Source organism: Nanorana parkeri, unplaced genomic scaffold, assembly GCF_000935625.1.
Source record: "Nanorana parkeri isolate BGI_ZX_2015 unplaced genomic scaffold, ASM93562v1 scaffold244, whole genome shotgun sequence".
Taxonomy (NCBI): domain Eukaryota; kingdom Metazoa; phylum Chordata; class Amphibia; order Anura; family Dicroglossidae; genus Nanorana; species Nanorana parkeri.
Genome location: NW_017306512.1, coordinates 630774 through 652937, shown reverse-complemented (window position 1 = coordinate 652937; position 22164 = coordinate 630774). Strand labels below are relative to the sequence as shown.

At 40.0% G+C, this 22164-nt stretch overlaps 1 protein-coding gene across 1 annotated transcript in view; it reads right to left on the bottom strand.

The window, feature by feature from the left end:
• The window catches only part of UTP20 (UTP20, small subunit processome component), a 100588-nt gene that overhangs the window by 58479 nt on the left and 19945 nt on the right, over window positions 1-22164 (bottom strand). The window contains 13 exon segments of the mRNA XM_018556648.1: window positions 3209-3299; window positions 6980-7180; window positions 8340-8583; window positions 9372-9451; window positions 9736-9812; window positions 11924-12079; window positions 12152-12214; window positions 13099-13249; window positions 14042-14147; window positions 15734-15822; window positions 19265-19402; window positions 19949-20172; window positions 20809-20886. Of these exon segments, the coding sequence (XP_018412150.1) occupies window positions 3209-3299; window positions 6980-7180; window positions 8340-8583; window positions 9372-9451; window positions 9736-9812; window positions 11924-12079; window positions 12152-12214; window positions 13099-13249; window positions 14042-14147; window positions 15734-15822; window positions 19265-19402; window positions 19949-20172; window positions 20809-20886 (1698 nt within the window).

Below are 22164 nucleotides of genomic sequence, written 5' to 3'. Positions count from 1 at the left end.
TCTTAAAGTGGCACATACAGTTGGGCAAAAAAGTATTTAGTCAGCCACCAATTGTGCAAGTTCTCCCACTTAAAAAGATGAGAGAGGCCTGTAATTGGCATCATAGGTAGACCTCAACTATGAGAGACAAAATGAGAAAACAAATCCAGACAAATCACATTGGCTTATTTGGAACTAATTTATTTGCAAATTATGGTGGAAAATAAGTATTTGGTCAATATCAAAAGGTAATCTCAATACTTTGTTATATATCCTTTGATGGCAATGACAGAGGTCAAACGTGTCCTGTACGTCTTCACAAGGTTGGCACACACTGTTGCTGGTATGTTGGCCCATTCCTCCATGCAGATATCCTCTAGAGCAGTGATGTTTTGAGGCTGTCGCTGGGCAACAACTTTCAATCAGGCCTCTCTCATCTTTTTAAGTGGGAGAACTTGCACAATTGGTGGCTGAATAAATACTTTTTTGCCCCACTGTAGTTAAAATCCACCCCTCCCCCCAATGCTGCTTTAAGAACTTACATTAAATGATGCCTCTTGATCCTATTATTCTTTCCAGTAGTTTTCAGGAGTCCCTGTAGCACTGGTGCTGGTCTCTGATCCAGCGCTGTCTTCTGTGTCCCACGGTGTCTGTCCGCGTGCATCGACTCCAAAGACATGCTGGTAGGTTAATTGGCTCCTCTCTAAGTTGGCCCTGAATGTATGTGAGGTAGGGACCTTAGATTGTAAGCTCCTTGAGGGTAGGGATTGATGTGAATGTGTAACTATGTAAAGTGCTGCGTAAATTGTCGGCGCTATAGAAATGCCTGTAATAAATAAATAAATCGACTCGCACTTCTCTTGGCCGAAGATCTCTACTGCGCATGTGCCCGCTCCATGATCCTTCGAGAATCTTCAGATCTTCAGACGCAAGCGGCGGAGACACAGGTAAATGTTTTCCTATTTGGTAAATTTTTTTATGCTTTTGCATAGATCTACTGCTTGCTAGCAGTAGATCTATGCAAACCAACTAAGGTTTAATTCTACTTTAAGCCTTTTTTTTTTACTGTTTCATATTATAATTAAAAAAAATACTTTACCAGGTTAACCTAGGCTAAACAAACAACTGTAGAAACTGATGTATGTAACAAGGTACACAGTGACAGACATTCCAAAAAGTCAATAAACTAGAAAACAGCAGGGCAACAAAATTGTGCAGATGTCATTAGGTTTATAGGACAGTTTAGTTATATTTCTGAGACAAACAGTAGTATGCATTATAAAAGTTATATAACCTAAACCATTGCAGAAATACATATACATTAACCTGGCTTTTCCTGAACCAATCTTCATGGTCTAGTAAAAGGCCATGTTTTCTACCTCTTCACAACAGGTGACATTAAGGTAAATTCTTCAGTTGGCTTCTTTTAAAGATGTTGTTAATTAACCCAGCCAGCCTCCTACGTCAAAGTGAGAAAGCTATGACCCTTTCAGACTCCCCTCAGGTTCACATCTGAGAAACACTAAGTTAGCTTAGAGATGTGACAGGATTATGCTGGATATACAGGTGAAACTCGAATAATTAGAATATCATGCAAAAGTAATTGCAGTAAGTGCTGCAAGAGGGGCCCAAACCAAGTACTGAGTACATATGCATGCTTGTACTTTTCAGAGGTCCGATATTGTTCTATGTACAATCCTTGTTTTATTGATTGCATGTAATAAATCTACTTTTTTGAGGTTGTGGATTTGGGGTTCTTGGGGTTTTCATGAGCTGTAAGCCATAATCATCACAATTATGACAAAATCACGGCTTGAATTATCTTGCTTTGCATGTAATCAGTCTATCTCATATATTAGTTTCACCTTTTAAGTTGCATTAGTGAAATAAATGAACTTTGCATGATATTCTAATTATTCGAGTTTCACCTGTACATGTTATGATAAAAGATTTAATACATCTGTTATTAATTAGAACCCATAGGGACTTATTTACAGAAAGGTCTGAAGTAGGAATTAACTTGCATATTCACTTATTCCACTTGAAAGGGCATGTGTTTATCTCCTTGTAATGTGCACAATTACAAGTGTAAAAGGGACACATTGTATATTTATTTATTAATAAAGCGTTACATGTATTTTGTAAATGCAACTGGTAAACCTGGATTTGACTTGGTTAGTCTTTTCCAAATCTTCTGTACAGCAGCAACCAGACTGGGAGAGAGGGGCCGCACCAGGTGTGCTCTATTCAAATATATTGTTATCAAAGAAGCTGACAGGAGATGAAAGCAAGCAGGATGAGCAAATAGTAATCCTCTTTAGTTTGCTATTGCTCTTTCACTGTCCTAGCTGTGCAGGAGAGGGACATTGGCAGGGAGGTGTCACCATATGTTCCACGAATAAAACAGGGTCATCCTCCTGGCTGCGCTGTTAAAATGTCAGGGCTGAATAGACAATAATCAAAACCCTTTCACAGGTAAAATGGCTCCCTAATACATATTTCAACTGTGTATTTAGATGCATGTTTGGAGTCCAGCTTTAAGATGACCACAGGCATTAGAGACTGGTTGGGCATTTCCCCAAACAGAAGCATACAATCGATCCTGCTCAGGACAATGTAGGGTTAAGTCACATACAGTCAATGCCAGCACTGGGGAAAACAGTAGCCATCGGTCAAGATTTTCTAACCAGCCGTCCCTTTTGGTTCTATGAGAACAGTCCTTCAGGGCTGCTGTGTGCTGCCCCATGGATAATTAATTATCAGCAGACTGTAATCTAATGTCTACAGGTTGTACTGTTTGAAGGCAATCAATCACCTTGTTCATTTTAAACTAATTCCTTGCTCATTGCTACAGACTTTTCCTATGTTGCACAATATTTTCTAAACATTACCTATGTTTAAGCATGTCCTAATGAACGCCTAAGGACAAACATACACTATACAATCTGATTATACAATCTCCTTTAGATCCACTGTCAACTATGTAGCACAAGGGACTGCTGGATTTGATACTAATTGAATGGATTATTTAGGTTTGTCCTCATATTGGAAAGTTTTGGTAAAGTTCAAAGGAGAGTGTACAATCAGACTGCATAGTGTATGGTCCTCTTAAGGCACTGTATGTGTACTTTATTATAATTTGCACATTATTTTAACAAAAAATGGGTATAAAAAGAGTAGACAGCAACAAAGTCATATGTACTCATTCACCACTTGCCATACTTATTACCTGAGTATAGAGGTCATGTAACTTGGGCTCCAGGAACAAAGAACGTGGATTAGAAAACTTTGAAAACACTTTTAAGTGTTCAGTGAGCTGTCTGCAAAAAAAAGTCAGTTTGAATATGTTTGAAAGATTTTAGCTAAAAGTTAAATGGTACGATTTCTTATAGGGATGCACCGATAAATCAGCTGACAAATTGCACTTTTGGTCTAATGCCGAAAGTGCAATTTTCTGGCCGATACAGCAGTGCATCCGTGTATTCTCTCTTCCTCGCTGGGCGCTGCTCTGTGTCCCAGCGGAGAGGAGAGTAACTGGGACAGCTGGACGAGTGCTGTGGGAAGAGAGCACTGTGAGCGGCCAACGTCTCTCCTCCCACACCGCTCAGCCTCCTGTCACAGATCGGCAGAGTGGCGCGTGGGCGGAGACAGCCAGCGCTGTCACATGAGGCTGAGCTCTCTTCCCCGCTCCCCTCGCTCAGCCTCCTGTGACAGTTTTCAGGAAGGAGAGCGAGTACAAACACTCAGAGATCAGTGATCGCTGAGTGTTTGTAAATAATTGAGGACAGAGTATGGTTACTATATCCTCAAATATGAATGAATGGGAAGTGATCTACATCACCTCCTGTTCATTCATGATTGTGGATATAAAAAACCCAGTTACATGACAGACGACAGGTCAAATTTCAATGCTACTTTTAATTCTACCATTTTACCAATGGTAACAAATAAACTACACAGGCAATTAAATAGCCTTTTCCTGACAACAATGAGAGGTTATAAGAGGTTATTTGCATGCTACCAGGTGAATAACTTCCTTTTTTTTATTAATGTTTAATTATAATAATACAAAAACACACCAGGAGCAATTTCCACAAAATTATTCATCTCTCTTTAAAGCAAACCTGTGGGGGGGGGGGGGAATTGCTAAACTGTAACTTCCTCAAAACAGCAAGCATTTTCAGATACCTGCCCTCCACCTCCATGCTCTTGTACAGTATCCTGGCATGGCCAGAAAAAACAGGATAGATTCATCTCTATAATATTTATTACTCCTTTAGGCTTTATTCAGATGGGTGACAAAAAAAAGACCATGAACCTCCCATTAAACATTCTAGAAGCACCAGGTTTCTAGAGACCAAATGACATAGTTCACACATCTTCATTTATTTGTCTGCAGTTACCAGGTCAGTTACATTGTTTATCACTGCAGGCCGTTACACCAAGAAGGCAGTCTGGCCATGGGAGAAAAAGTCACACAAATAATAATAGGTGCCAGTGGTTTCTCCCAGCAACCATCTGAAAGGCTTTATTTGCTAAATTTGGATTTTTCTAACCAAAATTCTTTTTTTGGAGACCGAGGGACACAGGAAGTCTTTTACCTTCAGTTTATACTGCTGCCTACAAGAGGATCAGATACCGGAAAACAAAAAAGTTTTGTAGCAAAGTAGAACCAAGAGTGTGATCATAAACACATCGGCGTGGACCTGTGTGCCTCAATGAGTTCCAAGAAAAGGATTTTATTGCGAGTAATAAAATCCTATTTTATTTCTCGTTCATTAAGGGACACAGGAGGTCTTAACTTTGAGATCTTCAAAAACAGGGGTGGGCAATACAGCAAACAAATGCTAACAGGTCAAAAATAACAGCAAATTGGTGGCTGCCTACAGCTCAAAGAGACATCTAAAAGACCCTACACATTCAAAGTGGGCGGCGGATATGGCTACAGCATCTAACTGGTAGAACTTGGAGAAGACGTGAACAGACGGCCAGGTGGTGGCGCTTGAACATATGGGAAACAGTTGCTTGATACTGAAAAGCACACTCACAGATCTAGTAAATTGCATCTTGACCAAAGGGTGGGACCCGATACTTAGGATCATAAGTTTTAAATGATAATCTCTCTAAGCCACCTAGAGATGGTGGAATTAGACAGCAGTGCACCCTGACAAGGTCCATCTGGGATGACAAAAAGGGAATAATCTTTCTTGAAAAGAGCAGTAGCTGAGAAATAGACTTACACAGCCTGAACCATATTCAAACAATGGAGGCACATTTTATTTTGGTGAACTGTAGCTGCACAGAGAAATGGAACAATATCCTGGTTGAAACGAAAGGCAGAAACTACTTTAGGCAGGAAGAAAGTCCTGGGGTTGAAAACCTTGTCCATATGCAAAACCAGAAAAGGTTCCTTGCAGGATGTGGAGGCCAGTTCAGACACAGAGACAAGGACTACCTCCTTGTAGATAAGAGTTAAAAATAGGAATGTCTCTAATGGGTTTAACTGGCATTTCTAAAGTTCAGAAATAACCAAATTCATCTCCCATGTCACAGGGGAACGAACAGGGGGAGCTTAAAAGTGGTGTGAACTGTGTCAATAATAGCCAACAGGGTCTCGGAGTAATGGTTACGATCTGTGACTCCTCAGATGTAACATGGTCCTTTGAGAAATGTAGAGACTCAGAGTCTGATAGGGTCTGCAAAGTGCCCAATAAAATCCTGCACAACAGTAGTAAAATCCTTCTGGGATAAAGCCGGGGAGGGGGCCATACCTGACAGAGTTGGGGAAGATTCTGAGGACAGCACGGACTCAAGCAGACGACAATATTTCAGGCGGTCAGTGTCAAGACCTTCAGGGGGTGCACTGCATAAATTGTTAGTGAATCATGAGCAGATGGTACCTGGGGCAGCGGGACAGATTGTCTAGGATTTGACCTGTTACACCACAAGACAGGAGCAGCGTAACTCAGAGTACGAGCAGAGACAAACAGAGGATAAATCCATGTGTCAAATGCAGTCAAGAGCAGCAGCAGGAAGGTGCTTCCTCTATGCTATACGACGGGAAAGAGGGCGAAGCATGAATGCGTGACATTCCGCCCAGTTGATGACATCAGTATTCAGTCCCTCAGCCTTAACTGCTTCCATAGTAAACTGAGAGAAAGTGGGGATTGCAGATGGCACCCAGCAGCCCTAGTCATGAGGTAAAACCCGCTGCTCAGCAATGCGTTTCGAGGCCACTGCCTCTTTGTCAAGCCTGGATACGAGGTGGGAGGCCTCGTATCCAGGCTTGACAAAGAGGCAGTGGCATCGAAATGCGTAGCTATCGAACATACAGAGCACTACCTATAGAGACGGCTCCCAGCACCTCTTGACTTTTGCACAGTGATTACAGATGATTTCTCCCTGAAGACATAGTGACATCTAAAAACGTGAGTGAATTTTTAAACAGTAGTAGCGCTCTCAATATTTCAGCTTTTTGCCGATCTGGATAGCTGCTTATAGAGATCGACTGAGCAGGTTGGTTAAAAAGAGAAAAAAAAGCTAGCAAAAAGCAGAGCAGAGAAAAGGCATCCATCTTCCTGGAACACTAGCAAAAAACTGCTGGAGTGCTGGGGAGAAGGGGTTATACCAAGCTGGCTACTGTTTTTTTTATGTTTGCCAATGTCCAAACCTCCTGTAGGCAGCAGTATAACACACTCTGAATTCTTGTGTATCTCGATGAAAGCGAAAGAAAAAAAATGTTAGTCTTCTACACAACAGAGATCAGGAAACACAGCCATCCTCCTAGGACACTAGTAACAAAATTAAGGTATGCTGGTGGTAGAAGGGATTTTGTTGAGCTGACTTTTTTTTTTTGCCAATCTTCCGGTAGACAGCAGTATAAACCGAAGGTCAAACACTTGCTGTGTCCCTCAATTTAGGAGATAGAAATATTTGAAAGAACATAAGCTGTTTTCTTTTTACTGCACATTGCTCACATATTTGTCACATTCAGACTCACTTTGAAGCAGCTCTTCTTGTTTTCTTTGTTTGCAACCCTGTATTGCTGGGTTCCTCAGACTCTGCATGGTCTTCTTCTTCCATAGTTACATCCTCTTCTACAGTGAGACTTTCATCGGCTCCTCTCTTTGCACTGCCGATGCTTTTCTTGCGAAGGTCCTGGGATGGGGCTACTAGAAAGTCTGCTGGATAATACTCATTGCTGAAAGGAAGAATTGTGATAGACTATTGACTTTGCATATGAATATTATTGCTGGAACTGATCTTTTGCAGCCAACACACAAACTTCTGGCACACATACAGAAATCTAGCCACACTTTAAAAAATAAATGACATTCTACTTGCTTAAAAATTAAGAGACGTTTCAGCAAATAAAAAAGGTAAACATCTTGTTTCCTGTTTTAAAGCAGTCAATGGTTTCCAACAACCTAATTCCGTGTAGTGTGTAGGCAACAAGGTACCTCTGCAACAACAGCACCTTCATTCAATTCCAATAATGATGAAAGATTTTAAACTCTCAAATTAAGAAAGCTTTAAATGTCTGGTTGTTGAACACAGCTTTCTTTAATTTGTGATTTTCTTAATTAAGAAATCACATATAAACATGTTGATGAACAATGTATCATGTATTTACAATATGTAATAAACCTTTTATATGAACATCAACAAATTTGTACGAATTATAACTTTATGAGTCCCCTCAAAAAAACCCAGCACAACCTAGGTTGTAAATGTATAGATAATTGTTGAACAAGGTTGTTTGCTGGATGTAAGAGGACTTCTGGGTAGTGATGGGCTCAGGCGTGTTAGCAGCTCCACGTGCCGAGCCCGCCAGGAAGCTGACAGCGCCAATCACAGGTACCGAGACATTATCCCAGTCCACAATTGCAGAGATCGGGAAATGTCTCCGTGCCTGTGATTGGCGCTGCGGCGCCACCAGCTTCCTGGCGGGTTTGGCACGTGGACCTGCGAACACGCCCGAGCCCATCACTACTTCTGAGAGAAGTACTTATCTTTAAAGCACTTAAACACACATTGTTGCGGCTGGTGTTTTAAATCCGACTCCTAGCGCAAACTAAGTTGTTTTGAACATCACTACTTCTGGGTACTCGAGAATTAGGCAAACTGCTATCACCTGCTCAAATATTTAATAATATCATAAAACACCTTGGTTGCTGCCCTTTCATCTTATTCTCTTGGTAAATTACCATCTCAATAATACAAAATACTGCATATGATTTCTTTTACAATATTTCAGAGACATCAAGATCAGAGCATTTATTAAAATGCAGAAGACAGCTACCGTCACAAAGAAGAGCGAGATGGCAATACACTGCCCTTCTTATAGCACACATTCTTACCTTATGAACCTGAGCAGGAGAGGGGAAAGTTCCCTTGACCTTGGCTCCACCTTATCCGGAAATAGTGACATTGCTTTCCAAAGCAGGAACCGAAAATTTGTGTAATCAGTCCTCTCATTTATATCAGTTCGACATTTCAGCACATGAGCATAAAGGATTCCGACATCTCCAGCACCAGAAAGTTCAATTCCTTGGATCTGGCTGTTTGGTGCTTCCTCACTTAGCTCATCCTGGAGTTCCTTTTCTATAGAAGGGAAGAGAACATATTACCAAACTACAGTTACGATCACAGCTCTGAAAAATGCTCTCCATATCAGGACTCAATCAATGGTACCCATTTATGAGAGGCTGCGCAAAGGAACACAGGGCAATCAATAACTAATAATTACTACAGCACTAGTTGTTAGGGGCAACCATTTTAAATTGCTGCTTTTTTTTTAACTGTTTGATGAACAAACCAAAGAATGGAGCAAGATTACCAGCTACAGGTGTCATGAGTCTACTGTAAATTAGGAGAGTGCTGCTTGTACTAATTGTATCCGGCCAAGCATTCAGCAATTTGCTCATACATGAAACAAATGAAAGGAACCTGAATAGTCAAAATCAAACTAAAGTAATGAAAACGAATGTATGTGCTGTTTGCATAGTTTATTTGATTTGGTGCAGCATAGGCATCCATTGAAAGATATCCATTACAGACCTGGAAAGAACAGTAAGGCCAATGCTTAACGTTACCAGTGGTTTAATTGTAGAGAATTGTACACAGAGTCTTACGTTTTATAAGAATAAAAATATATCCAGGTCTCACCAGGCAAAAGCAATCAAAAGCCATACAGAGGTCTATCTCTGATCACTAAGTATAGTATTACTCCCTGATGGATGAGCTTAGTGCATCTCATATTTAAATTAATATTTAATTTGACTTTGACACATTTACACTTTGGAGTTAACAAAGCACCTGCATATTAAAATATTTTTCCATGACAATTATAATCTGATCTGGATGTCAGGTTACAATCAGTAAAATATTACCAGCATGAACAGCAGACTTTTCCAAATGCTCGTAGAAAATCTTCCAGAAAGCTTTATTTTCCATTTCATTTGCATGAGAACTATAAAAGAAAATACAGGGATATGTTTACTCTCTGGGAACACAGCCAGTGAACGTACTTTTCTTCTTTCAAGTAATCGCACCTGACAATTTACTTTTCTCAGGCTGTGCCATCCAACACAAGATGTTACATTAACAGAATATTTCCCATACAAATGTGTCAAGCAGGAAGTTCTATGATCCCTACCAATTGGATTATTTATTAAAACAACAACAGCTGCATCCAAAAATCCTACAAAGTCACGTCATAGTGAATTATCGTCAGAATAAATTCATTTTACTTACGTAATAAGCTCAATAACAGGATCCCACAGAGGGGTGAAGTTAATATATAGCATTGCTAGTAAATACCTCAATGGCGTCTGTGTAAGAGTAAAGAAAAAAATGCAAATAAATTGGAACAAAAATACATCATATGAACAGTATTAGAGGAAGCTGTTTAAAATAGCAAATCACTGGTGTTTTCCATGGGAGGGATTTGTGAACTCCATTTGGTTGTTCCAACATCGGCAATATTACTCAACTTTCAAAAAAAAAACAAAAAAACACTGTTCTACTGTTTAACAATGAAGCTGTCCAACATTATTATTATTATTATTATTACTACTACTACTACAATGCAATACATGCTTTACAATATACAGCATCTTGCCACTGCCATTCAAAAGTCATTCTAATTCAAGTCAAAATACAGCCACCCAATATCAATGTTGTGACAGCCCAGGGTATGCCCTTATTAGAACATGCTCTAATCAGCAGCAATAATACTACTGTCCTATCCGCTCATAGCAAACACCAAAGTGTATACTCGAAGGATGATGTGTGCTGTAACATAACTTATATCATAAAGCTGTATTTAAAGAAAGTATGTACAGAGAGCAATGTGGAGTCTCTGAAACCAAGCTGACCACCTTCTAAAAATGCTAGTTGTTTGGCCACCGACAATTTTCTATAAATGGCCAAAAAAATCCTGCCCTCTGTATTACAGTAATTGACTGCAGTTTATATGAATGCACTTCCGGAATCTTGATCATCTTGTTCCCATAACTAGCTTACTTCTTCTAATGCAGAACTATGCACAGACCCAAAGTGAAATTACAAGAAAACTGTGGTATGAAGTATTACATCCTCCATATGATTTTAGCGGTGAGCGGAGTCTATAAGCAGTTAAAGGGACACTAAAAACTCAGTAGGTAAATCTTAAAAATACATTCAAGTACCCTACCTATTACCAAAACTGTACCTTATTTGTGTATCACTCAGCTGTAGATCCTCAAATCATCTCTGAATCGGTGCCGACACTGTCCTTCCTTCTGGAGGGTGGCTACTTTTGTTCCCCATACTCCCTGCGTGTGTTGTAAAGTAGCCACCGCTCCAAGCTTTCTCCTGTGATGGACTGCAATCTCAATATAAATTAGTAAACTAAATATGAGATTGTAGTCTATCACAGGAGTGAGCTTGGAGTGGTGGCTACTTTACAACACACACAGAAACCATTGGGAACAAAAGTAGCCACCTTCCAGAAGGAAGGACAGTGTCAGCACCAATTCAGAGATGAATTGAGGATCTACAGCCGGGTGATACACAAATAAGATACATTTTTGTTAATAGTTAGGACACTAGAATGCATTTTAAGATTTAACTCCTCGCTTTCAAGTGTATGTAAAAAAAAAAATTCTGTTTTTGAAAGAAAGAAATGTTTAGGAGCTCTGCTACGGTTTACTTTTTGCAGCTTGTTGGAGCACATAGCAACACAGCCTGTGTCCCAGCAGGAAAATGTCCATAATTTTCTTTTAGGCAGTTGTCACAAGACCATAATTACCCATTGCACGATTTCCCCTCACCTTCTCTTCCTGTGACAACTCAAAAATGTGGGACTTTCCATAATTTTTTGCACTGGAGACATTGGTCACCAGGACGAATAGAAAAGGGTGACCCAGTAGAGACAGATCGTAAAAATAAAAACAAACAGAGGTACTCTCTCACTTTCTTTTCAAACTTTGCAAATATGTCCCTTTGCATACACTTCAAGCTGTCTCGTGAATTACCTCTGGTAAAGTCAAGCTGGTTATTTATATCTTAGGGGACTTGAGTTCATTAAAAAGGTTACCTGCAACAAAGATGTTGGCGCTATGTCATACAACTCTGGTGATATAAAACCTGCCACTAGACATGCAGTTTGAAAAATGTCAGATCAAAGTCTGAATCTACAGTCATTCTGTAGTCATTATCTACAGAACTAAAGTTTGTAGAAAACTGAAATATCCAGTCTAAAATCAATTACTTGAACAAGCTGGCCTTGAGTATTTTATTTTTTCTTAACAAAGCTGTAGTTATACATTAAATGTCAGCTTAATAGGTTGGTTGGTATAGGACTACATAAGTATATACTTGTTTTAACCATTTTGCATCAAAATGACATAACGTGTACTTCCCCGGTCATATGATATAAAAATATAAATGCTACACCAACCTCCTTGAAGCCTTCATTTGCAATTGCGTGCACAAGGTCATGCCTTAGTTTACGAAGGTGAAGCAACTTCTCTCTGTATTCATAGACTGTGGCTGGTACGAGCTCAGCTTGCAGAAGGATAGAGAACACATGAATGTTCTCTCCTTCTTTAGAGTCCTAGAAACAAACAGCTTAGTTAGACTATTTCCAATTCATGATATTTTACAGTCCATTCATGTGAATGCTTACCTCTAGGCTTTCAGTTGGCTGGGCAGAAAAGTGAGTTAATATCCTTATAGTAAGAAGTCGCACCTAAAAATAAATAACGGATATGTTTTAGTGAGGCACATACGATGCCCTTTAGCTCCATTTTGACACACTGTCTTTGAGCATATTCTGCAAGGGAGCCATATAGCCAACATAGTTTTAGCTAGATCTATAGATCTCTTTAATCTACTGTTTTTTACAAACAAAAGGAAAGGAGAAACAGAAAGCGTGTGAAATATAGCCTGAAGCCCTTCCTTCTGCTGGCTCAATATAAGGATACTTCATATTTATACGTAATATTTTATAGCTCTAATTGTTTTTTAATCCCTGATCAATATGACAGCATAAAAATCACTATAAATGTATAAACATAATATCTTTTAATTTACAGCTTTTAAACATCAAATACATGGACAAAGAATTCACAAAGCACTGTGGATTAAACACAGCACAGCAAAGCTGCATGCTTTGCAGCTCCATTTTTCCAATTAAAGCTTCCCACTAAGGCCCCTGGTAAGGGGCAGGTTACTACTGTGATGACTCCTGGAGTGCTGTAGACAAATGGTTTCAGCAGAGCCAAAAGTAAAAGTGGGTCATATTAATTGATTCCGATGCTAGCATCGGTATCGGGACATCCCTATTAATATGCAATATTTCATATTTACTTTGGTAAAAGATTTGTTTTTAAATGCTTTTTTGGGGACCTGCGATGATAAAGAAATAGCATATATATAAAGCCACTATACACTCTTTTAAAGGAGGAACTGACCCTGAATACACTATAAGAATGTGCATGGTCAGCCATATAATAGAAGTGAAATCACTGAACTCAGAAATTAGGGAGTTTGTTATTAAATAAAACAATGGAAGACAGAGTTAAAATGTCACTCCCTGGCTTTGCAGAGCGAATATATTTGTCAATAAAATACCTTTGATAAGTTGCTTGATATATTATACTGCAACTTGGAAAATATCTCCATCTGGATATCTTGTGAAAGTTGCTGTTGGCAACCACAGAACACTAATCTAGTAAAATAGAGATCGGCCAAGAGCAAGGCACTTGGATCACCAGGGGAAAAACTGAAAAAATAAAAATAAAAGATTAGTCATCAACATATAATTACCGGAGCAACCTTATTGAGGAAAACTTACAAACATCAGGAGTGTATAAGATTTTGTAAATTCTAGTCATTGGTGTCTTTTGTTCCCCATGGTCTTTGTGTTGTAAAGTAGTGACCGCACCAAACTCACTCCCGTGATGGACTACAATTTTACATTTAGTTTACTAATTTGGGTCGAGATTGTAGTCCATCACGGGTGCGTGCTTGGAGCGGTGGCTACTTTACAACATAAACAAAGACCATGGGAACCAAAGTAGCCACCATCCAGAAGGAAGGGCAGTGTCAGCACCAATTCAGAGGTAATTTGATGACCTACATCTGAGTTACACACAAATAAGATACATTTTTTTGTTACCAGTTAGTGTACTTTAATGCATTTTTTAAGATTTAACTCCTAAGTTTAGTGTCTCAACTTGGGCAGTCAAGGCCCTATGTTTTTCCTGAGCCTAGAATCAAAGAGGGGAGTGGGGGCATTTTTATAAGACTCAATTTGAAAACTACTGTAGGTAGTTGCTGGCATTGCAAGGAGTCTGCACTGCAGTACTGCTGTTATCTTAGAAATGTTTTAGTCCAGATCGGGACTGTAACAATCACATGTGTAGAGAGGAAAAAAAAAAAAGCTGAAACACTCTTCCTACCCGTTATCTATATATATATTAGGGTTGAACTAAAGATCAGCTCACTGAAGCACAGTTAAGCACCAAAGGGCTGATTGTGTCTGCAGAATGTATGTAGGATGTCTGTAACTTACAGCAGCAGGTCTTTCACTTTTTCCATAGGAAGCACATGTAGAATTTCAGCAGACTCATCCAGACTGAGCAGTGTACTCACTGCCTGGCAAGCTATGCACAACACTCCTTAAATACAAGAAAGACAATGTTGGTATGCAAATACTAACCATGGACATCTTATTTTTTTTTCTCTTTTAGTTTGTTAAATACACAATTGAAAGCATTTTGTTATACAGGTATTCCTCACTTAACGACCGAGTTCCGTTCCTACGACCAGGTCGTTAAACGGATTGGTCGTTAAGTGAGGAACGCTATACAGTACTGTACTGCATTAGTACAGTACTGTATAGCGTTGCCGATGTACAGTACCGAACAGTGTACTGTACATCGGGCAATTAAAATACTTACCGGAACCCGCAGTGAAGATCGGAGGACACCACTTCCGCCGGCGACACGGCGCGCTGACGCTGACGCGCAAGGTCGGAGGTCGAGCGGCGGTCCGTCGTAACTGCGAGTGGTCGCAAAACAGGTAAGTCGGTAAGTGAGGAATGTCTGTATATGTTTTATTAGTTCAAATAATACATGCTGATCTTGTCAAAATTTCAGAGCTGCCCTATGCTCAATGCTTGTGTTATCTCTTTAGCCCTCCTCCCTGTTATTAACTGGGACTACAATTTAATTACTCTCTATGTTGTGGATAAGAAGACAGTGGAAGCGGTTGAGTAGTTTAAAAGACAAGACAAAAGGGCAGGCTGACACCATGCAGTCCACAAACATTTTGTGAGGTGTTAGCTTAAAACAGGAAATTAAAAGCCGAGTGCATTTCTGGCCGATCAACATGCATTTTTCTGTACTTGCAGGATCTCTAAAGGGATACAAGTGCATATGTTTTATGTCAGTTAAAGTACCGCAGCGCTGAATACTGAAAAATGGCCTGGATGGGAAGGGGGTTTAACACCGCGGATGTCAACTGGTTAAAGGGATAAAACTTAATAGAGAACTATGGGGTAAGTGTTTTTTTCCCATAGTTCTCTTAAGGGTCACAGAAGGACATATACTAGTGTCCTCCCGTGACCCAAAGCTCAGTGTAGCTCGCAGTATACTAAGACCGCAGCCGGGACAGATTCCGACAATGCTGTTGAGATCCACCCAGCTGGCTCTGCCTATCTAGAGGCAGAGCCAGCTGTGCCTGCCCCCTCCCAGTCCGTTCCTCCAGTCAGCGATGGAGGATTGGAGCGGGCAGGGGGGAATCCATGCGGGGAGCGGTGACTGTCAGACACCACTCTCTGCAGGGAGATGATCGAGAAGTGAGCGAGTGACGGGATGTGTTCGCTCACTTCCTGATCTACTGAGCCGACGTGTGACAGTTTCATTGTCACACGTCGGCTCGAACTATGAGGATTAGTGATTTTCAGTCACCTCATAGTTCTACTTTAGGTACAGAATAAGGTAGGTACTCAATAAAACAGTGAAACAATCAATGCTAGTGCACACTATAGTACCCATGGCAAACAATCTTAATCATGTACTAGTTTGCCTTCAATAAAGTGAAGGCTGACTGGTTTTTAAGAGTTACTGCAATTTGCTCCCTGTAAGGACACAAGTGTCAATTTCTATCTGTCTTCATAGTTTGTTAATGGTTGTAATAAAAGACCTCATTATCATGTAGTGCTCATCCAATATATCAAAGTTTTTAACATTTTGTAACTTACCCTGAATAAATTTTGTTTGGTTTATTAAAGAAAAAATGCTTCCAATAAAGTCTGATAAAATTGGTATGATTCTTTCTTTATCCAGAGGTCTGAAACAGGAAAAACAAAAGTTAATCATTATACACACACTAGCTGTATTGCCTATATTTATAATCAGCCGTTTTTTCATCCTGTTCCCAAGAAAGCGACAAAAAAACTGTACATTATTGAGGTAAAAATAAACTAACCTTTAGCAATTACATTTTTTTGTAGCTCTCAGATTTGCAAATACAAACTTTGTTTCACAGTGTAAATGGGTAGGCCTGCCTTTCATGCATAGCTATAGATCTTTAAACATGATGGATGGCCCCATTAGGTAGGAGGATACCCAATTTGCTCGCAAAACCATGAGCTACTTTGTGGAGGCACCCAAGAGAACCTGCTTTTAAATTCTATTCCCCCTTAAAGCACAGTGACAAGTTCACTTGTGTTTAAAGGAGAACTATGACATGAGTGATTTCCACTCACCTCATAGTTCTAAGCCGACCTGTGACAATGAGACTGTCACAGGTCGGCTCAGTAGATCGGGAGGTGAGGGAACACATACCGGGTTCCCTCACCTCTCGATCCTGCCACGGCTCTCTGCCGTGACAGGGGGAGGGGCTGGATTCCCCTCTCCCAGCTCCAATCTGCCAGCGCTGACTGGCGGAACGGACGGGGGAGGGGGCGGGTACAGCTGGCTCTGCCTCTAGATAGGCAGAGCCAGCTGTCACTCACGCAGCTGGGCGGATCCCGTCATCTACGTCGGGATCCGCTCCAGGTGCGGCGTCTCAGTATACCGCGAGCTGTAGCTCGCGGTATACTGAGCTTAGGGTAACGGGAGGACGCTAGTTTGTGTGCTCCCGTTACCCCAAGGAGAACTATGGGGAAAAACACTGACCCCATAGTTCTCCTTTAAGAAAACAAAAACACCCACTAGTACTTTCCTTTTGTGTGCTTCAATTTGGCTCCACCAAAGCATTGTGTATTAACTATTTGTAAGCTTTGTGTTTCAGATATTGTTGGAGCTTACACAAAATTATTCCTCCTAAGGTGCCCATATACCTTTCGATTTCCGTTCGGAAATTGTCCTCGAATAGTCTTTCGAACAATAATCAATCTTAATTACTGTACTCCTGGCGGAATTTTCTCGATCGGTCAGGCTTTCGAAGTGTACAAAAATCGATGGATTAGTGGCGTTTTTGTGCGAAAAATATCGCAGGGAGAACACTGCACATGCGCAAATGGAAAAAATTGTCTGTCGATAGACAAAATTTGGTGAGTTCGTTGCTAACTAACAAAATCGACTTGGTATGTGCTTGATGGGCTATTTGAGCTAGAATCGAAAGAGGGTTCTTGGCAGCAACGAAAATTTCCGATCAAAAAATCTATAAGTATATGGCAAGAGTTTGGGCCTGACAATTGGTGATTCAGGCCAGAGCACAACATCTAAGTAGGTGGTCACATTCATGGGCCACCTATTTATCAAAAGCAACAGAGCAACAAGGGAGCAGGTGGATGGTAAATATCAGGGGACTGTGGGATGTATTACAAGAGAACCAGTCACTTTGTCCATTCAGAGCATGTAATCTTAGATTATACACCATCTTATATACATTATATGTTTGCACCTTTATCTTCCGTTTGTATAAACATACCCATGTGGCATCGCAAGCCAAGGCAATAACCCGAGGGCCAGAGTAGCGGTATTTGTTACAACAGTGCCCATATAGTATATTTATACCAACATCTGATATTTGTGCCAATTATTACAATGTGCAAGAGGAAAGCGGTACACTATTCTGAAAGGGTAATGTATAAAAACTGGAGAAGACAGACTCCGGAGCAGTTGCCCATTTCTCCTCAGTTTGTTCAGTTAAGCTTTGAACATTAAAGACATAAGCAGATCGGTTGCCATCTATAATTGCTCCAGTTTTGATAAATTCTCCGCTGCAATAATCATTAGAAAACCAGGTTTTGCTGCAATTAGGGACTGATAATGAGTGCTGGTAACACATATTGTTGCACTCAAGAATTTAACAACCTGTTTGGATGCTGACTTTTCATTTTTTCTATAGAGTAGTGTTTCCCAAATTATGTTCAAGAACAAAGGGTGTTTTGTAGATAACCTTACAAAAGAAGATGTGGAATGATTAGTGTCTCAGCAATGTGATTTAGTTGCCTGTGTGAAAATTCACAAAAACAAAGTGATCGTTTGCCATATACTGCGATAGGGAAAAATTAATGATCTTTCATTAATGAAAGGAAGAAGCTTTTACAAAAAGCTTAATTATTTCATTAATTAATGCCTCAATACTGAGACATTAATGAATGACTGTTAAATGCTGAGAATCAGCAGTTACCGGCATTACAAAGCCTGATATAACTCGTCACGTACAGTGTACGTGGCCAGTCATATAGGCACAAAGTGACAGGACGTACACTGTACGTCTCCCGTCACGAAGGGGTTAATAACATGTGTACTGCTAAGCAGTGGACCCTACGGTTTCAAAGATTGGTTGATGTCTTACTATATGACATTCTCAATAAGACATCTGCCCATCCTAATAAACATGTATTTGATAATACGTACACTTGACAAGTTAGTCATTTGTGAATGCGACTGACTTTAAAGCAAGCTGCTTGTAGAACATGCTCTAACAAGTTTATGTTAAAAGAGAGAAGAGAGAAATTGGAAGCAGGAGGCTGGCACCCGCTTATCAGGGTCAGGAAAAGGGGTGAGCTTTCCAGCAGGTCTGACCACTCCATCACCACAATCCCTAAAAACTGTATATTGTATGCTTTAGGACATTTAAAAAATCCAATCAGTGTACCATTTAAGTACATGTTAGCCTGTTTGCCTACAACAAACATGTCTTAATTAACAGCAGATAAAGTGGATCCCATTCGTATCTTAGGAAAGGTGGGAGGAGCAGGCTATTATTTAAGAAAACAGTCCAATATTTACTCCCGACATCTGGTCTGTTTGTCCAAAGACCATCTAATCAACATGTAATGTGCACAGGTTTGCCACGGGTGGTCACAGCCTGATAAAGGCAAGTGATGCAACAGGTATGAACATTCTTTGCAACTATCAGGCCAGGTAGGGGTTAATTAGACAGTGATAATGAGCTCGTCCTAGCTGTTGCAAAATGTCTTCACAACATAGAGCCGCCCTTTCATTCCTATGCCCATCTATGGAATCACCAACAATAGCTAAAACAAAAAATGAGCCATCTTTGATCATATCGGTCAGGTGTTAGCAGCACATGCTTCTACCTTTTGCCACAATTTCTGGATGCTATAACAAGTACTTCCAATGGCTGAAAGTTTCCATTATGTTTTCTCTGCAGGAAAGCCCTACATATCCTCACCCAAAATTTGTATCGGACACACAGCTCACAAGGATCAGAATATGTATTGCTTTATTACAACCTTCTTAACAATAACTTAGCAGTGCTAAAGAATTCAGTATTTTCCTAATTACTGCTTATAATCTATATGCACACTTACCTCAAATGAGGCAGAACAGTAAGTGCAGCCCAGCAGTGTGATATTTCATAGGCATCCAGATCAGGTGACAGATGAACCAAAGACAGCATGTAATCCAGCGCTGCATATCCTTCACTCTGGCCACTTATCAACTTTGAACTAATAAAGAAAACCAAAGCATGGCATATGAGAACACTTAACACTATCAAACATCATAACCAAGTTCATGTCAAGAGATCGGTGGTAGCCACTGTGTTTACGATATAGCCCTAATTATTCATACGGGTGCATTTTCTTGCAATTACTGCCATATGAGAAATGTATTATAAAGTACTACTTGTATTATCAACGAGTCCCAAATTACACTAACCAGGGCTAAAAAGACTCCCACATAACAGGAACATGTGGGCACTATGAAATACTGTATTTCAAGTATATACATTCTTTTTTTTTAAATACCTGTTGGAGTTGCTTTGTATTCATGTTTTGTATTTTAAGGTTACCACAATTTATCATAATTAAAAAAAAATGAATAACTATGTTGTATGAAGTATTAGGATTTCTGAACTCCTATCGCACAGTAAAATCCTTTTTTTGGAGTCCACTGGGGACACAAGAATTCTTAGACTGTTGGACAGTCTATTAATTCTATGACCTCCTGTGTTCCTCACTGGACGATCAAGAAAATAGTTATCCCTGGAACACCGAAGACTACATTATAGTGTGAGCAATTTCAACAAGTAAAATTACCAGTTAGATTTTTCCGAAAAAACAAGGGGATATTTTTCAAATGCCATAGAACCAACTGTTGGGGGTTCAGCTTTTTCCAAAATTAGATTTGTTAAAATTGCCAAGGCCTCACTCCTAGCAGTGGGGTTCTCATCGGTGAAAAACGGAAGAATATACTTCAGGAAGCTTGGAAGAAAATGCTGAAAAACAAACAAAATTAAAAAAATTAAACATGTTATATCAAATATTAAACAGAAAAACAGTCGGAATCACTAACAATGGCCATTGCACATGCATGTATTCATTCTGTGCCTAAGCCTCTCAATGAAGACAAGCTGGATCTCAGCAACTCCAACATTTGTTAAATAATAAGACTAGGCAAGGGACAAGACCATACTAGAGTTTTTAACTTTTTTCTAACAAGGTACAATTTCAGCCATTGTTTAAATTAATATATCATTTAACTTCAATGGATCCCTTTCTCAGTGGGGATGCAAACCGGACTGAAGAGGGTGAATCAGGTAAACTGCCAGCAGAGCTGATTTTTGGACTGTTCACTTTTCAATAGCTGGTAACATCATTCACAGAGACTTTGTATCATAGTGATAAAATTAAAGTTAATTTTCTTTCTTCCATAACAAAGCAGATGATCTTTTTACAAACATGAATCAGAACAGTTACTGGAGAAGTTATAAGCAGAACAAGCAAACATGTAGCATACATACATAGCTAATACAAGCAGAGCTGTGATTCATCAAAATTAGTCCTAGATAATTAATTAAAAAAAGGAGCTGCAGAGTGATAATACATATTTTCTAAAGCTATTCGATACTTGCCTGCTCAAACTGGTTCATTTTGAACAGCCTTTCTGAGAAGTCCATAAGCAATCTTCTTGAAAATCCACTGTCAAAAACCTTCAAAATATAAAATACATATTTGTGTAACATGTATATGACCTTAACAGGTATCACTGTGTTCAAAATCAGGTCAACCCTTCAGTTCCATTCTTCCAGCCTAAATGGTAAAGCAGAACTCCAGGAATTTGTTTTTTATTAACCCTTGCAGTGGGGCTACCTCCGCACTGCAAGGGTTAAGTGCTTATTTGCATCTATGGGGCTAAAATAACAAAGATATACTCACCCTAGGGATGCACCTATACAGTTTTTTTCTGTATTGAGTACAGATATCTTGCTTTTGGTACTCGCCGATACCGAGTAGCGATACTGGTGCTTCCACTGGCATGGAGTCGGCTTCCTGTATCGGGAAAGGTATCGGAGCATTTGGACGAGTACTTGCCTAAATGCTCGGTATCGATGCATCTCTAACTCACCCAAGGTCCCGAGTCGGCCAGATGTCTCAGCGCTCCTTCTCCGTAGCAGATTGGTATGTTCCTCAGCGCCCTGACATCTATGCACAGCGTTTTTTACTGGACCCTTAGACCGCTGCAGAGGAGAGGGAAAGACATTCCAGGGAACTGTCTAAAAAGAAGCCAGCTCGGAGCTTTGGGTGACTAATACTTTGTGTTTTTTTTTTTTAACCTAGACACAAACAAGCAGTTAATAAATGTCAGTCAAAGTACCGCAGCGCTGAATACTGAAAAATGGCCTGGATGGGAAGGGGGTTTAACACTGCGGATGTCAACTGGTTAAAGACATAGAAGCATTGTATGTTAATGAGAAGATGTTCAGTCAGATCATCTAGTCTCATCTTCAAACTGCTCAGAGTAGCTTGGAATCTGCACAAAGGCCTTCACCAAAGAAACAGCTCAAAGGTAAGAAATATATTTTTAAAAATAATTTTTTGTCATGCTGTGTGAATAAGAACACAAACATATAGAGGGGTTTCTGACTCTATAAAAAAGTGGAACTATACTTTAACATTGAACTACAGGCCAATAGCTAAATATAGATAAAATACATGTATGAGAACTGTTACCCGCCAAATAATTTGTCCTGAGATTTTCAATTCAGTAACACTTAAGGCCTCATTCACACAGGAATTAGCCGGCATGTACAGCTCCGTGCTGGGCCGCATCGCTCAGCTCCCGGGAAGGACAGGTGCTGCGTGTGATTAGTACGCAGCCCCCGTCCTTCTCTATGGGACTACGCAGCCATGCGGCCCCCTACGCTCACCTCATGTGCAGGTTGGTGTGTGTGCGTGTTTCCTGGCTCAGACGCAGACAGGATCCATCC